General features: G+C 34.6%; 1 protein-coding gene across 1 annotated transcript; it reads left to right on the top strand.

Annotated features, from left to right (window-relative positions):
* Positions 1-8,095: 8,095 nt before the first annotated feature.
* LOC114360707 (uncharacterized) lies at positions 8,096-9,242 on the top strand. Its single transcript, XM_028315490.1, has 2 exons — positions 8,096-8,143; positions 8,344-9,242. Exon 2 carries the CDS (start codon positions 8,451-8,453, stop codon positions 9,240-9,242), a length of 792 nt encoding a protein of 263 aa, XP_028171291.1. The 5' UTR covers positions 8,096-8,143; positions 8,344-8,450.
* The last annotated feature ends 6,413 nt before the right edge of the window (positions 9,243-15,655 follow it).

The following is a 15,655-nucleotide window of genomic DNA, read 5'->3' as shown; positions in this document are numbered from 1 at the left end:
CCCACCATTAAGTATCATTAGCGGAATACCTACTTCGTAGTAAGTAGATCGACAGTCTCATTTCAATACTTTGATGTTATTGAACTCGTACGACTTCCTAATTACGCCTTTGAAGCATATTAAATAAGTATGTCTGGTTATTTGTAAAGCCAAAGACTTATTTATACATAGCAACATGACTTGTCTCGATATCTAAATTTATTGAACTCTCATTTTATTCGTAATTTTTTGTACCTTCTTGTTATCTGGATGAAATATTTTAACTATCTGTGACTCTTGTCAATAACGCTAAAAACGACTTTCTTGTTATTTAACTTTGAAACTGTTTACGACCTTTCTGACATTAGAAAATTTAATGTTCTATATTTTTTTTCGCGTGGTGAATACATTGAAAAGAGGCATACCTACTTTAGAATTAATTACATCTTATGATAAATTGGACCATTAAGCATATAAAAATAAAAATGATGAATCGTCATCTCGTTGATTTGCTCTTAGTAGAGCTTAACCTACTTTCGGAATTCCACGCACTTAACCTAATTTAACCTTGAATGAAATTCAAAGCTCAAAATGCGGCAAAAAATAGTTCCCAATTAAAAGAACTGTACAGATGGACGTAAAAGTTACCCTTTCGTGGTTCCAAAATAAAATGGGTAAAGCACATAGCAGACTTATCAACTCGGAAAGGGATCAACACCGTATCGCCTTTCGCGAGCTGTCATCGACTTTCGCGCGTTGTTAATAATTATTGTGAAACGAGGCGTCTACCTTCTTCCTCTTCGTCGCTACACTCTTGCCAGAGCGGTCGTGGTCGTCAGACCAGGTCCGGTGGCAAGCCTCACAATCCGTCGCCATTCTTCCCTTTCGGCGTCTACCTTACGGCGCGGATAAGTGTGCGTTGCAGTATGGAGTTTCATACAAAGAATACTGACCGCCTCGAGTTGATACGGTTACGATCCCTTTCCGGGTTGATAAATGTGCTACGTCCTTTAACCATCAGATTCACGGCGAGGTTGTTTTCATTCGGGCACAAAATGGGAAACAAGGAAGGAGGCCCCAAGGACCGGGCGCTCTTTATGTAAATGCGGACGTGTACAAAAGGTAACCGAAAGTGAGATTGGGACTGTGGTGTTTCGACAGTTGCAACCGATGGAGTTTTATAGACAAACGCATCGCTTTGTTTTTGTTTTGCAGGATCTACCGATTTTTTGTTCGCGCTACGATTGTACATAGAAATTAGATGTTTAGTAATCCACTGGTAGGCTTTAATTAAATTAACCAATATTTATACCTATTTCAGTTTTCCAGCCTAAATAGACAATTCATATATTATATCGAGCTTTGTTTAATAAAGGGGTCAAGCCATCTAAATAACTTACCCTAGATTTTATGTTTAGCACTGCGAATAAAGAACGTAAATAAAACCCGTACAGTTGAATTCGTAAATTTAATAACCATAAAGCTTCTAAAAAAGAGCACACGCCACAAAATTTAACAAAGCAAAAGGTATTCTGTCCTATTTGACCAAACATTACTTACAAATATGGTGATTGTAGTCATAAAACAGAGGCGAGGGAGCAAGTATGGACTAGGACGTATCGTGTTCCCATGGGCCGACCTTCGGAGGATATGCCAATATCCTAACGGACCTTGTGATCATTGTACAAAATATCATGCTATACATGTTTGTTGCAAAATCAAATCTATTACAAGTACGCAAGATACTGCAGTGTGAAGCTTGATGTGCTGCTGTATAAATGTCACCGCATGTAAACTGTAGAATTGGGTTTTATTTAGGGTTTCTGCTCGAGCTTTCTCGAACTCGAGAAAACTCGAGAAATTTGGCTTCATTCGAGACGAGAAAAAAATTACAGGAGCTCGAGAATTCTCGAGTTTTGGTTTTGAAGCTTTAATATTCTTAAAAGCCGATTTTTTTAGACAAAAGTAAGTTTTTTATTATTTAATAGGTCAACGTTGCTTTTAGACTGGCCTAGTCTTTCCTTTTTTAACTGATTTGATTTGCAAGTCATGATCTCAATCGAAACTAAGTAATAATGTTCACCAACGAGTATGCTATATTTACTATATGTATGTTTAATCTGACTGAAAAATTTGTTAACTAGACAGTTACCTTACCTAACAGACGTTAGGTTAGGTACTCGTGCCTCCTCGTAAAGTTTATTCAAGTCGTTATCTGTAAGAAATTTAAAAAAATATTAAAAAGTTTTTTTTGTTCATATAAAAAACTATTTATTTATTTAAGGACAGCTAGAAAAAACATTGAAAGCAATACGTGTTTATAGTGTAGCCTTAATTAAAAGCTGCCACGACATGTGCATAGATTGCGTGGAAGCGTGGTATCGACTAGTCTAAAAAAATTGAAAATTTATTTATTCATCGTAATTTTGCTATTTGGACTTGTGTTCTTTAGAAAACAAGTGATTCAATTGTAGCTCCAGATTTTATTGTTATTTATCCTTAAAGTGCACGCGACTTTATGACTTTTGTTATGATTATTAGTAAATATGAATTATGAAAGAAGATTTTATTTTTTGTTTATTTCCTTATCAAAATAAGTGGTACTAAATTCTAATATTGATTGTTGTGCATAAAAGTAGGTATATTAGATTAAAAAACCTGTGTTTTTATTAAATTTCAACCGATTTCAGCAGTTTTCATTAAAAGACTCGAGACCCGAGAAAACTCGAGACTTTGGCCTCGAGAATTCTCGAAACTCGAGAAAAAAAATAGGTCGAGAAATCAGAAACCCTANGTAGAATTGGGTTTTATTACTCCATAACTCAATTAGAATCATAGATGTTGTAAGGGTAATTGAGCCCTTCAGTCTTGTTGACGCTTTGGTGGTATAAAGGAAGACTTCGGCCGTGTCTGTAATTTGAGTAGGTATATTTTTTAAATGAGCAAACATTTTTTAGAAAACTTAAACGGACACTCCTGGGTGACCAACTTTTTAATTTTTCTTTCTACTAATAAAAGTGTAATTACCTTTTTTATGGAAATAATTAACAAATTAACTTTATAAAAGACAAACTACGCTGGAAAGTGTCCTGGCAAATTTTTAATTTAGATTTTAATTACACCCAACTTCGTCAAAAGCAGACTGCCTAACATGCCAAAATTACAGTTTTAAAAGTCCGAGATCTAAATTAATTCTAACTTATTTCTTAATAAGTAGCTACTTTTATTTGTTTAAGTAGGTTTATCGCAATTTGGGTCTTCTAATTTAGTAAATTAAAATTGTGTTTGTCTTGTTTTAGAAATGAAGAATTGGCTAATTTATTGTCAAACGTTCATAAAGGATTAATCTAATTTATTCCTCTTAATCATGTTTTGATAGTGCACATGAAATTATAAACAAAACGATATATTCAAGACTAGCTTTCCGCCCGCGGCTTCGCCCGCGTGGAATTTTGTCTGTCACAGAAAAACTTTATCGCGCGCGTCCCTGTTTCAAAAACCGGGATTAAAACTATCCTATGTTCTTTCCCGGGACTCAAACTATCTCTATGCCAAATTTCATCAAAATCGGTTGCGAGGTTTAAGCGGGAAAGCGTAACAGACAGACAGACAGACAGACAGACAGACAGACANTAGTTGGGATAAGACTAAAATAGACTCGTCCTTTAAGTTTCTCTAAGGCAAGATCATTTTAGACACTTGCCCAAGCAACTTGCAGACGTACTCGTAAGTGCATAACTAACTCCTACAACTTCAGTCAGTTCTCAGATGTACTGGCGACAGTACATCAGAATACACAGTTTTAACGCAAAATAGTACTTATCACAACTGCTTAAGATTGCACTTACCTTGATGTTCCATCGTCTGTACCTTGACCAGCACTCACACTCCTCCAAACTTTATACTTAGCTATGACTATAGTGGCAAAATTAACTGGTATAGGTATTATGTAGATATAATGGAGGTTCATTCTTATTATCAGTGGTTTGTAATCGATAACACATCTTGTGGTTACCTGTCCCAGTCTATCACGGACATGATTATCTGAAATAATGATGAAGAGACTTTAAATAATCAGCTACCTAAAATTTTATCAGAATTAAAATTAAATTGACAATGCTTAAATTACCTATGTCACTTAGAGAATTTTTGACGCACATAATTCTAAATATCAAGAACTGATACGGTGAGTCGACTTAAAACTATCTTTAAATCACAATATTGTGCCTTATCTATTGCCCAATTGGTATCATATCGTTGTTACCAATATTACCATTACCGAACCACAGTCGTGTCAGTAATGACGGCCTGTTACCGTCCCAAAAGCATTATTAGGCAGTTACTTACCAAACTTACTGGAACATTTACAATACTGCCCATGAACTTGTGTAGTTATAAGACAGAACTTGCTCCTCATGTTGGTAATAGGACGGGAGTTAGAATATTGGACTAAATTGGACATGCATCTACAATGCACTGTCGCATTGTGGGTAACGACCGGATAATTTTAGGCATTACAATTTGCCATCATTTTGAACTGTATAGGAATTTGTAGAAAAGGAATGATGCTAGCTACTGCTGCTGCNGATGAGAAATAGCCATGTATGCATTTTAATAAAATTATTACAAAAAATAACAGAAAAGTGAAACTTCCGAAGAATAAAAGTTAAAAATAATGACAATAACGATGCGAATTTATGTAACTTAACTACATTGATGTTGTAGATATGAATATCGTGTCTGTTATATCATGATTTATTTGTGTTACACGTTTGATCTTTTTACCTAGTTAAGTAAGTATTTCATTTAATATCAATATTTAGTAACAATCCTCTCTAATAAACTTCTGAAGAAGATTCTTCGCAATGTTGTCGTCGAGCTCAGTGTTTGGAGACACAAAAGTAGTGTTGTTTTCTTTACTAATTTCTCTCCAGACTACTTGCATAATGGCGCGTCTGTATTGCACAAGACGGATGCTGCGATGCGTACTCTGCGGTGCGCCTTTCATCCTCGCTTTAGAATATATGAAAATCCACCCGAGATTTCACCCGTGCTATGCTTTCAAGAATTAAGGAACTAATTTTGCTAAAATCTGCATTAAGAGTGAAAATGAGAGAACTGCATCGTAATTAAAAGGACAAGTAAATTTTCAATTGTTAGAGCTTAAAAATAGAAAATGTTAAGACAGAAACAATATGGAGAAGCACAGAACATACACTAACTTTTCCTTTGGATTCACATGAATTTTGTTTAGACACAAAAATACTACCTACATCGCGCGCAGTAGGTATGTCATGATGAACATTTAAAAACCGAGATAAGAACTATTAAAAACCTGGATTAAAACCATCCTTTACTTTCCCCTGGGTATCAAACTATCTCTATACCAAATTTCAAATAAATTGTTTACTTTGAGCGTGAATAGGTAACAGACAGTCAAAATACTTTCGCATCATAATTTTTTAGCCACAGAGTTCGCAACACATCTTTGTTACAACTGGAATAAGGTTGTGTTGTCAACTTTTGGCCACTTTGGATGTCACTATCTAGGTAATGACGATGACTGTACATAAAAAGGTATGGATTTGCTTACCAAATGACGTTAACGGCCGTATTCACAAACGACGCTTGCTCAAGTGAAGCAGCAAACCAAACGCACAGCGTTGAATAGAGCTCTGTGATTGGTTCGTGTGTGATGAAGTGTGAACGCAACTCGTTTTGTGTTGTCTATGGGACATCTCTACTCTCTCCGGTCTATGGTCACGGTGTGCGCGTTTCTTTTGTTAAATTACTTTGATAAAATAAAACCAAGTTTATTTCTATCTAAAGATTTATTATTTCATCAGTGTGCCACTCTGTGCGTCCACGCGCACTGTGAGACCTCATAAGTAATGTTTGGCGTAAATATTATGTGGACGTTACTTACGAGTAGGTTTTCACACATACAGACGTCTCATTTTGCTGACTCTCGCAGTCATGACAGATGACACTCCCCTAGGGTAAATCTGTTGACGGCACCCTTCCATTGTCGATGTCACTTTTGCTGAAATGTAATGTAGAATAATGAACACATATTGTATTTTTCCTGTATGATTTTTTAATAAGAAAGAATTTATTATTCCTAATCCCAAGCACAGAATATTAGATGCATATTTTTTCTGACAAACTGACATCAAACATAATTATGAAATTATTTCAGACTTTACCTAAATATTCAGATCGAGTAAAACTCTAATCAATAGACCCTTGACAGCTTTTTTCCAACAAATAGTCCCTTGGCAATTTGTAAGTACCGTTGGATCGTTGAGAATTAAAAACCTTTGAGTCTTTATCCAATATTTCTTCACTAACTACATTTATGATTGAGTATTCAGGTGATCTTTCTTTTAATATGGTAAACAGGTGAAAATTGTTTACCGTGAACACAAACGTTGCAGAAAGTTAATTAGCATCACACAACGCGGCGTGACGCGTGACACGCTGCTGACGACGTCACACGACGTCACGCGGCGTCACGCGGCGACAGTTGACACGCCTTTATCGCAATCTTGTCTATCACGAACATGCCGGTTCGGAATATGACACATTTTACAAATTTTAATAACGGGTCTTGCATATTGAAAAATATTTTCACTGGATACAAATATTTTTGAAACGTTTCAGTGGAGTCGGAACTAGCTATACATTATGAAGGGATCTTATTAAAATAGTACTTGGAAGTTGTTTATTTTGTGTTTTATTGAGTGTATCTAACTTAAAGATTCAAAAACTTATAATAAAGTATCAATAACTTAGTAAGCGATTCAAAATAAAACTTGTGTGTGCCAAAATTTAGGTAGGTATTAATACAACATGTCCCTCCCCTACTGTCTAATTTCTAAAACAAAATTAGTTTATGTTAGGTACAATCTTTGTGAGTAATAGGTACGTATTATGTTCTAAGTATTGAAGTGTGCTTTAGGTATTTAAAAAAAGAAGGATTGTCGTCCTCCTGGCGCAGTAGAGTAAAAAAAAATTAATCTGAATTCCACTCAGTTTCAAACATCGTCTACGCGTCTATCTGACTAACTTCTTTCACTAATTTCTTTCACTATTATTCTAGCAAAGTATCTTATCGTGCTTAGTATACAATATAATGTACTATCAGATACACCAGATTGTTTCTTACCTGTCATTCATATCTCTGTCTCCCTTAGGCTTTGAATATTATTTGTATCAAAGGATATTTTCTTTAGTAGAAGCGACAATGAAATAAAAGAAGCCTTGTCTTGAGGAGATCTCAATAATGGATGTTTTATACTTCTTCACGGTCTGGCATTTTGCTGTATTTGTTGGGACAGTAACAGTTCGATTTAGTAAAGGTTTGAAATCGTATATCATTAACAATTTGTTGTTATTCTTATGATTACAAGAATTATAACGACTAAATACAGGTAAGTTCTACGTATATTGGTAGCTTTGAGTTGATTGGTTTAGTTTTAGTGAGAAACACAAAAGTTTCAAATTAGTACTCGTATAAACATTCCATAAAGATTCATGTTTGGTAAATTCACAATTTATTTAAGATGCAATTTCGTATTTTAATTTATATTTTAAGGTAAATACCGGAATTTCGCAAGCTCATAGATATCAGTTACGTTCAGATAAGAAAAGCGAAATTTTGAAAGAACAATAGTGCTTATGCATACGAGCCCGCATTTTGATACGCCTCATGTTTATTTTCGATTTCACTTCACTTAGTATACGCAAAGGGGAGCATAATCAGATTAAATTGAATGAAAACAGGATAATTTACTTAGGCGAGAAATCTTTAGTTATGATAGTATAACTTTAGTCTTGGGACCATTCATTCCAAATGAAATGTATGGCTTGTTCATTATCATACTTAATTCTTAGATGTTCACACATTTCACATTCAATTTAAATTAGGTAGTACTCTTAAATAAATGTTTATGAATACCATAGCCATTAAAGGCTAATTTTATAACCTACCTGGCATACTAAACTTATGTTGTAGCAATGTTTTATGTTAAAATTTCACTTTTACTCCCACTGATAGTGCATTACATGATAAAAATAACACACATTACCATTTATTCGCTCAAAATGTTCTTGAACAGACGTCTGCTAATCATTGCACTGTATTGTTTCTTTTTAATTTTCTGTAAGTTTCATGTGACTTTTTTTAAATGTATGAATAGTGTTTGTGTGCCTCATATTTTTTTTATCTATTTAGTTCTTGCGTCAATTACCAGTGAACAATGTAAATCGTGACAGTAGTCAATTTTTTGGCATAAAATTGTGTTAGGAAGAACACAGTTTCATAAAAGTTAAAAAATATTAATATCTTTATTTTTGTTGCAGGTGAAAGTAAAACTATTAGCAAAAAAGACAAAAATTTACTAGCACTATTGGGATATCTCCATGGATATAAAATTGGATATGATAATGGACATCACTTGCCCCCAATCATGCCAATCATAGTACTGCCAACAATAAACCAACACCAGAGCATTAGTATACTAAAAACGATTTACCAAAATGAAAAGAACAACCAATCTTCACAACCGGCTAAACCTGAATCAACGAACTCTACCGACTATAACGACGAATTCGAAGATGTAGAAGTGCTCAATCAGTACTCAAGCAGAGATTCTCCTGAACCAAAAATTAATAAAAATGAATTTGAAGAAGTTAACGACTTGTTACGAGCTACTACGAAAAATGCAACAGCTGTCAATACATCAACTGTTCAGGCTCAAACAGAAACTACCACAAATGTTCCTGAAGATAAAACTACAATACCATCGAATACTACAGAAACCCCAGATATTGGATACCCAACGGCTGTGTATAATAATGAATTCGTCACTTCTGTAGAATTGACAACTACAGAAAGTGATAAAGGGTCGGATCTTCCTCCAGTAGATGATAATAGGTGGCAAAACTTTACTAATGTTGTGTCAAATGCCACACAAGTAAATGGCAGTCTAGATACTTCAACTACGCAACACTGGGGTCCCTATCCGGCTGCCCTATATGACAATAGTGCGGTAAATAACCTTGAACTAACGACACCAGTTTACCAAAATGATACATTTCTTCCGCCAGTTGAGGATGAGAGATGGAAAAACTTTTCTTCTGACACATTTTATGATAATTCGGGGCAGTTTAAGCCGTTAGCGGGTTTGTACTACGATGGATTTTTGCACAAACCTTTGAAGAAGGTAGGTTTTGTTCCAAGACCTAACTACATTTTTTAATATGACATCAATCTTTATTTTTTAAATCTATCTATTTAAGGATTATATTTAAAATTAATTTATAATTATTTAAAAATATAAATAAAAACACACATACACATAAATAGATAATGCAATATTTACAAAAAAAGTAAAATAAAAAGTTACAATTATACCTACATATCATCTTAAAAACCGTATCCCCAGATCCGTCAGTATGGTTAGCGGTGCCCAGAAGGCTGGGGAATAAATTGTAAATAAATAGGTACTGTTATATAACTATAATTCTAAACCTACTCGTAAAAATTCTATCCATTTAAATGGTAACGTGAATGTTTATTGGATTTGGATTAATCATTTCGTGGATCACAAACGTAATATATCTCGCACGTCCAACGCCGACAAGATCGTAAAATCTGAACAATGCCGGTAACTATTGCAAGTCGACGAGGCTCTAAAATTGGTATTGTCAGAACGTACTCGTAAAGCAAGCATCAGCTTTTGTATTCCAGCTCATGTGTGTAACATTGTTATGTGTGGATCGTTGCAGATGTCAAGGTAATACAGCCACTCATCTACAACATGATCTGAATTCATAGGGCCATTAATCAATATGGCAATTTTTGTAACGGCTTTTATTCGATAACTTACTTATTTTAGAGACCTAGATATCATTAATTTAGAAGTGTTCAGTTTTTTCATTTAAATGTAATTATTAATAAGGTATGACTAGATATTAGAGTAAAGTAAATTTGTACAGATTTGTAATTTTAAATTAAAAACTGTATTATTTTATTTTATACTTCTAGCGCTGCCTATTTGTTTGGTCAAATAATTTAAATATTGAATAAAACGTAATGCTAATGATAGCCAATTATTGATGTATTTTACGTTAATAATTTTTTAAATAAAAAATAAGGTTTCCTTTGCCTGGTTATGGATTAATTTTCTATGTTCTAGACTTTCTCGATCACATGTTTAACATTTCGATAAAACGATTACCCAAAAAGCTATTTGTCATTATAGTCGAGCTAGGATACGCGCCACGATAAAACCTTATCTTTGTACTTTTATCGATTTACGAAGACATAATTAAGCTTATCGCGTAAAATCTATGAATGCCTCGATAAAATTTTATCTTGGCGCATCCTAGGTCTGCAGGCTGTTGTAAACGAGCTATGTTTTCGGTAAATGAGGGCGTTTTATCGCTGGTCTCAATGCTATTCAGTGTTAATAACGGCTTTGATGTCTTCGCATTATTAAGTCCTCAATGTATCCAAAATGTGATACTGTTCAAACGTTTTGTAAGGCGAAGACAAATTATTTGGTTGTGAGATTTTATTTTAAATAAATGTAAAATGTGTCTAATTAATTAAACTAACTTTGGTTTATGTAAGGTGGTTTAACGAAAATAAATACCTAAGTACCATCTTTTCCTATTTTGTGAAGTGTAGGTAAACCTTTGAAATAATTGTCTTTGTGTTTGATATTTTAAATTTTACATACTTACTATTTTTGTAATAATTGTTTCAAAATGATTCATGAAATTAAAAATTACTCGTGTTCATCAAATGTTTTATTTCCGTAACTCAATGCAATTATTACTACCACTATCCCATTATTTTTACATACATTCATTCGGTCAATGAAACAGCAATATAATCTCAAATTCAAATTCAAATTCAAATTCAAATTCTTTATTGCTCCAATGTTGGTATATAAAAGTTCTTACATAATAGACATAGACCCAAAACATGGACCCTGCTAGGGTATTGCAACATGATATATCTCAAACGTTCATCAGACCCAGGTATGTTTAGAGCTCGCCGCGACAAGTAAAACAGAAATAAAAGCACAGCGACTGCCGCCATTTATTATTCAGCTGACAAAGTCACTCGCCATTTCAAGTTCCCAGCAGAATGTACTGAGGAAGTAGATTTTCCTCTAAAGTATTATTGTTACGACGCGGGATCGATTCGGGATTTGCTTGTTCCTGGTATATTAAAGTTTAATGTAGGCGATTGCTTTTGAAGCACCTGTTCGTAAAGTATGTTCTTATTGTATCTATAATTATTTATTCATAAAATGAAGGCGGGTATTATAAATTTTACGTTAGACGATAAAATGTTTACAAAATACATTCTATAATAGTCTTTGATTTAAAAAGCTCAATACAATCAACAAGTTGAAACTTAGTACTCGAAAAATAGAATCGGAAGACAATAACACTTTTTATTTTATTTAATAATTTAAATTAATATAAAGAAACTTAATAATTTAAATTAATATAACATCAAATCACAAGCAAACTCCACCGCCAATCAAACGCTCATTAGTTAAGTTTGATTGTGTCCATAATGAGTCCAGCATCAATATTCAAAGTTTGTATTTTGTACCCCAAACAGCTCTAGAACAAATCGTCGACCAGAATAAGTTATAAGGGGACACAACTTCACGCATTGACCCCTTTTTAAAGGTTAATGTCTTACGTCTCCCTTTCTATCACCTGAATACTAATATTGTTTACGGGCTCCTTTCTCATGAAAGTCTTAGGCTGGATTTACTTTGAGGAACTTGGCTCATGCATGTTTAAGTACCATCTTCTGGGATTAATTTCAATGTTGATGATAAGGAAAACAGTGAATTAATAATATCGTTGCATTTTTATCGTCATCCAATAACCTACTCGAGTACCGAAGGTCATTGTGATCAAAAAAGGTCCAAGCTTCATCAACTTCTAGAACCTTCATAGGCTAACGCCACGATTCTAAACTTATACCAAGGCATTGGCCTAACTAGGTATACCTATTTCAAAGCAACGATTTCATAGAATATGGTTCCTTATTTGATACTGTTTCTATTTCCCTCATCTGTATAAGTATTAATGCGAATCCTTAGGAAAATAATATGACTACGAATAAAAATTTGCTTAGAAACTGAAAATAACGTAGTACCTACTAGAATCTAACAGAGAATCAATCACTATAACGTAATATCAGCCTATGTGATGTCAAAAAGTGAGAAAATTGCAATTAACCTTTGACTTGCCCTAGACTAGTTACGTTAAATTTTTCCGTAATAAGCCAATAGGAAACTTTAACGAGCGTTTCCGGACAGAATCACGAAAGTCGCTAGTTCCTTCAACACGAACGTGCAGAGCTTGTTCCGCGAAATTTACTACAAAGTATGTTCTATTTTGAAACAATTCGCCTTAGGGTACGTTTCCACTTGTCCGATATTGAACCGAGAAAAAGCCGTGTTAAGCAATGAAGCACTTAGTTTTGTTTCTTATGGAGCATTTCTCCATATAAATTCAAAAACCTGCGCTTCGAGTAAGTTAGTAATAACATTTAGTTAATATGGATATAGCAAATCGGTAACGCCACAGATCACACAAACTAAAGGGATATGTGACAAGAGGGCCTGGCCGGTATCGCAGCAATATGCCTAAAAACAGAACACATTTCTCGTGAATGCAATGATGACAGCGACGTCATAATGTAAACAGTCTACATTGCTTGCGTAGTACTAAAGATTATTCGAACGTTGAGTACTGATACCGCAGTGGATAATAAGCACAATATATTTTGATTAGGTACTATGTGTGCGTGAATTTCTAATGCGACACTGAGTTTCGAACTCAGCGCATTAGCTGATATCTCTCTATATCTCTATGGGTACCGCAGACTAAACGGTATAATCAGTGTAATACCTAATGGGATAGTCAGTACCAAATCGGTGCCTCAGCCGTTAATGAGTTGAAAATATAATAGTATTTTTAGACAAAAGTTCCTGCATTTAGTGGAAACCAACTCTTAGCCCACGCATTCCGTTGCACTGCACCCTGGAATATTCTGAACTCGTTCATTGTAGCTCTACCTAGCTACTGAAACGTATTAAATATTCGCCTTTTATTACAACTTGTGCACGGAAATCTATAAGTGCAAGAATGCTCTACCTCCTGTTCGCTTTGATACGACTATTTATTTGTATACTTTCTTTATTAAATTCCGTTTGGAACTAAAAGTTTGGTAATAAAATACATTTATTGTACTTACATAGCATCCTAGACTGTATAAGTCGTTTCATCCACGAAGACGTGCCCCACCAATTTTTGGTCGAGGGAAGCGCGGGGTGCGGGCAGTTTTATCTGAGCAATCCGAGCGTCATTATAGTAGTGCGTGTGGCAATTGTGAAATCTGCACTCACACACTCGACGTCAGACGTTTGATTTTCAATTAGATAAGGCTCTTGTAACTCAATCTGTGCGAACTGAATGTCCGAAGAATGTTTAATTTATCGTTGGCAGTCACGTAATCTGTTGGTCATCTAGCTATGCCATTTTATGAAAAACTAGCGACCGCCCGCCACTTCGTACGCGTGAATCCCGTTTTATCCCCTTAGGAGTTGAATTTTTCAAAATTCCGTCTTAGTGAGCACCTACGTTCTAAAAGGAACCCCCATGCAAAATTTGAAACTCCTAGCACTTGTAGTTTCTGAGATTTCGTGATGAGTGAGTAAGTCAGTCAGTCAGTGACCTTCCACTTTTATAAAGATGACACTAGGTCAGTAAGTAAAAGAAGAAGATAATGTTTCTCTTACCTCGTACTGTGAACATAGAATCCATAATAGCACTAGCAAAAATACCTCGCCCGGTCTTCTTTTCGCTTTCCATCCGCTGTCAATTTGCCGAGTACTTATCCGGGCACAAAAGTTACACCGAGTGTAGATACATCTCAAAGTAAATAATACTCCTCTCTGAGGGAGTTTGACGCGTCGCCTCAATAGTCCGGGTTCCGTATGTGCCATATCCCGGCTCAGATTTCATTACCCGACAGATATGTAAATGTTATAGGTACCTCACGTGAAAACATTACGGTTTTGCATACCACTCTGTTTGTTTCGGTTGGCATTTGATCGCTTATGTAGCCTTGATGTCTTTGATAATTCATGGCAATATGGATTTTCCTGGGTAAAAAAGCAAGAGTGAATTAGTCCGTCGGTTAACTTATCAAAAAATAGGTATTTGTCATGCATTTTTCACTTTTTTAAACAAATTAAAATTGAAAGAGATACAGCGTGTCAAATACAATACAGTGACTCCCGTGACGTCCACGCGTGCTTAAAAGTGTAGCACTTTGTGACGTCACGTGGAACTTCAACGCATCATATCTTCGTAATTTTCTGACTATTTAATTGTCGAATAAAAATACACGTGTGTGTAATATTTTTTTTAGGAAACTAGCCTATTGTTGCATCAGCTTAGTTACTGATGGAACTCTATCTATATTTTTACGGCAACAGTCCTAATGATCCTAATGACTTTAAACTTAGGTATTCACTCTTAGTAAAAATATAATTATTAAATATTAACTTCTCTATTATGCATCATACTCGTATACACTGCATCTAAAAATTTGACATTTATAAATATACCTTCATTAAATTGAAAAAAAAAAATAATAGGTATTTTGGCGATTTTATATTTCGAAAACTTGCTGACCGATATTATTGCTGTGAAGGTTATCTCACAAGAATCCAATTATCCAGTTTTTTTTCCATTTCTTTGATCAAAGTAATAACTTCTCTTATAACAAAAGCTTTCCTACTCGACTTTGACTACTCGTAGGTGTAAATAAATTAATTACAAGCTTTTCCTCTATATTGAATACGTGTTTAGTGTGTTAATCCGATTGTTTATTACTTACTGAACATATGAATTTCAAGTTCTTAAAGGGCTTACATCAATTTCTGTGTGGGCGACGTCGAAATTGTAGTGTCTTAAGTTATTCACGATTATTATCTGGCGTTTGATGGTATTACGAGACCGTGACTAAAACCAAACCAAATACAGTACCGTTAATAATACCAAAGTTGGGATAAGTAATTAGAGGTGTAAAATTTTTAATTGTCACACAATCGCCACCAAAAATGAAACTATCTATGTGACTCTGTGTCTCTCTCTTAGAGTCACATAGAGAGACTATGCGACTCTATGTATGTATACCTGCGATGAGATGTAACCAGAAAATGTCTCAACGAAAATTGTAAATTACCTAAGTTCAATAAAGTGAAGTTATTTCAAATAATGACCGCAGTAACTTCCACTTATATTTCTTTGCTCTACATCTGCACATTACAAACCGAAGTCTATATGGTGTAAGTTGCGAAAACTTTGAACTTAATATGACCCGTTGATAATATGAGTTTTCAGATCTACATTTTGACGCGAAGACACAGACATTCAAATGAACACTATGGCATGTGTAGTAGTATATTCGTACTCGCGCCAAGATTCTATTTTGTAACATCTATTGTCTAAACTCTTGCGCAGTGTATTTCAGTAATCATTTTAAACAATAATTTCCATATTAAACGTCACTTTATAACACTGTTAAACACGCGTGTAAGTTTTATATAACTATTTAAGTATT

Source organism: Ostrinia furnacalis, unplaced genomic scaffold (assembly GCF_004193835.3).
Source record: "Ostrinia furnacalis isolate ACB-3 unplaced genomic scaffold, ASM419383v2 OfSCF5129, whole genome shotgun sequence".
Taxonomy (NCBI): domain Eukaryota; kingdom Metazoa; phylum Arthropoda; class Insecta; order Lepidoptera; family Crambidae; genus Ostrinia; species Ostrinia furnacalis.
Note: the sequence above shows the minus strand (reverse complement) of the source record. Positions and strands in the feature narration are given on the sequence as shown.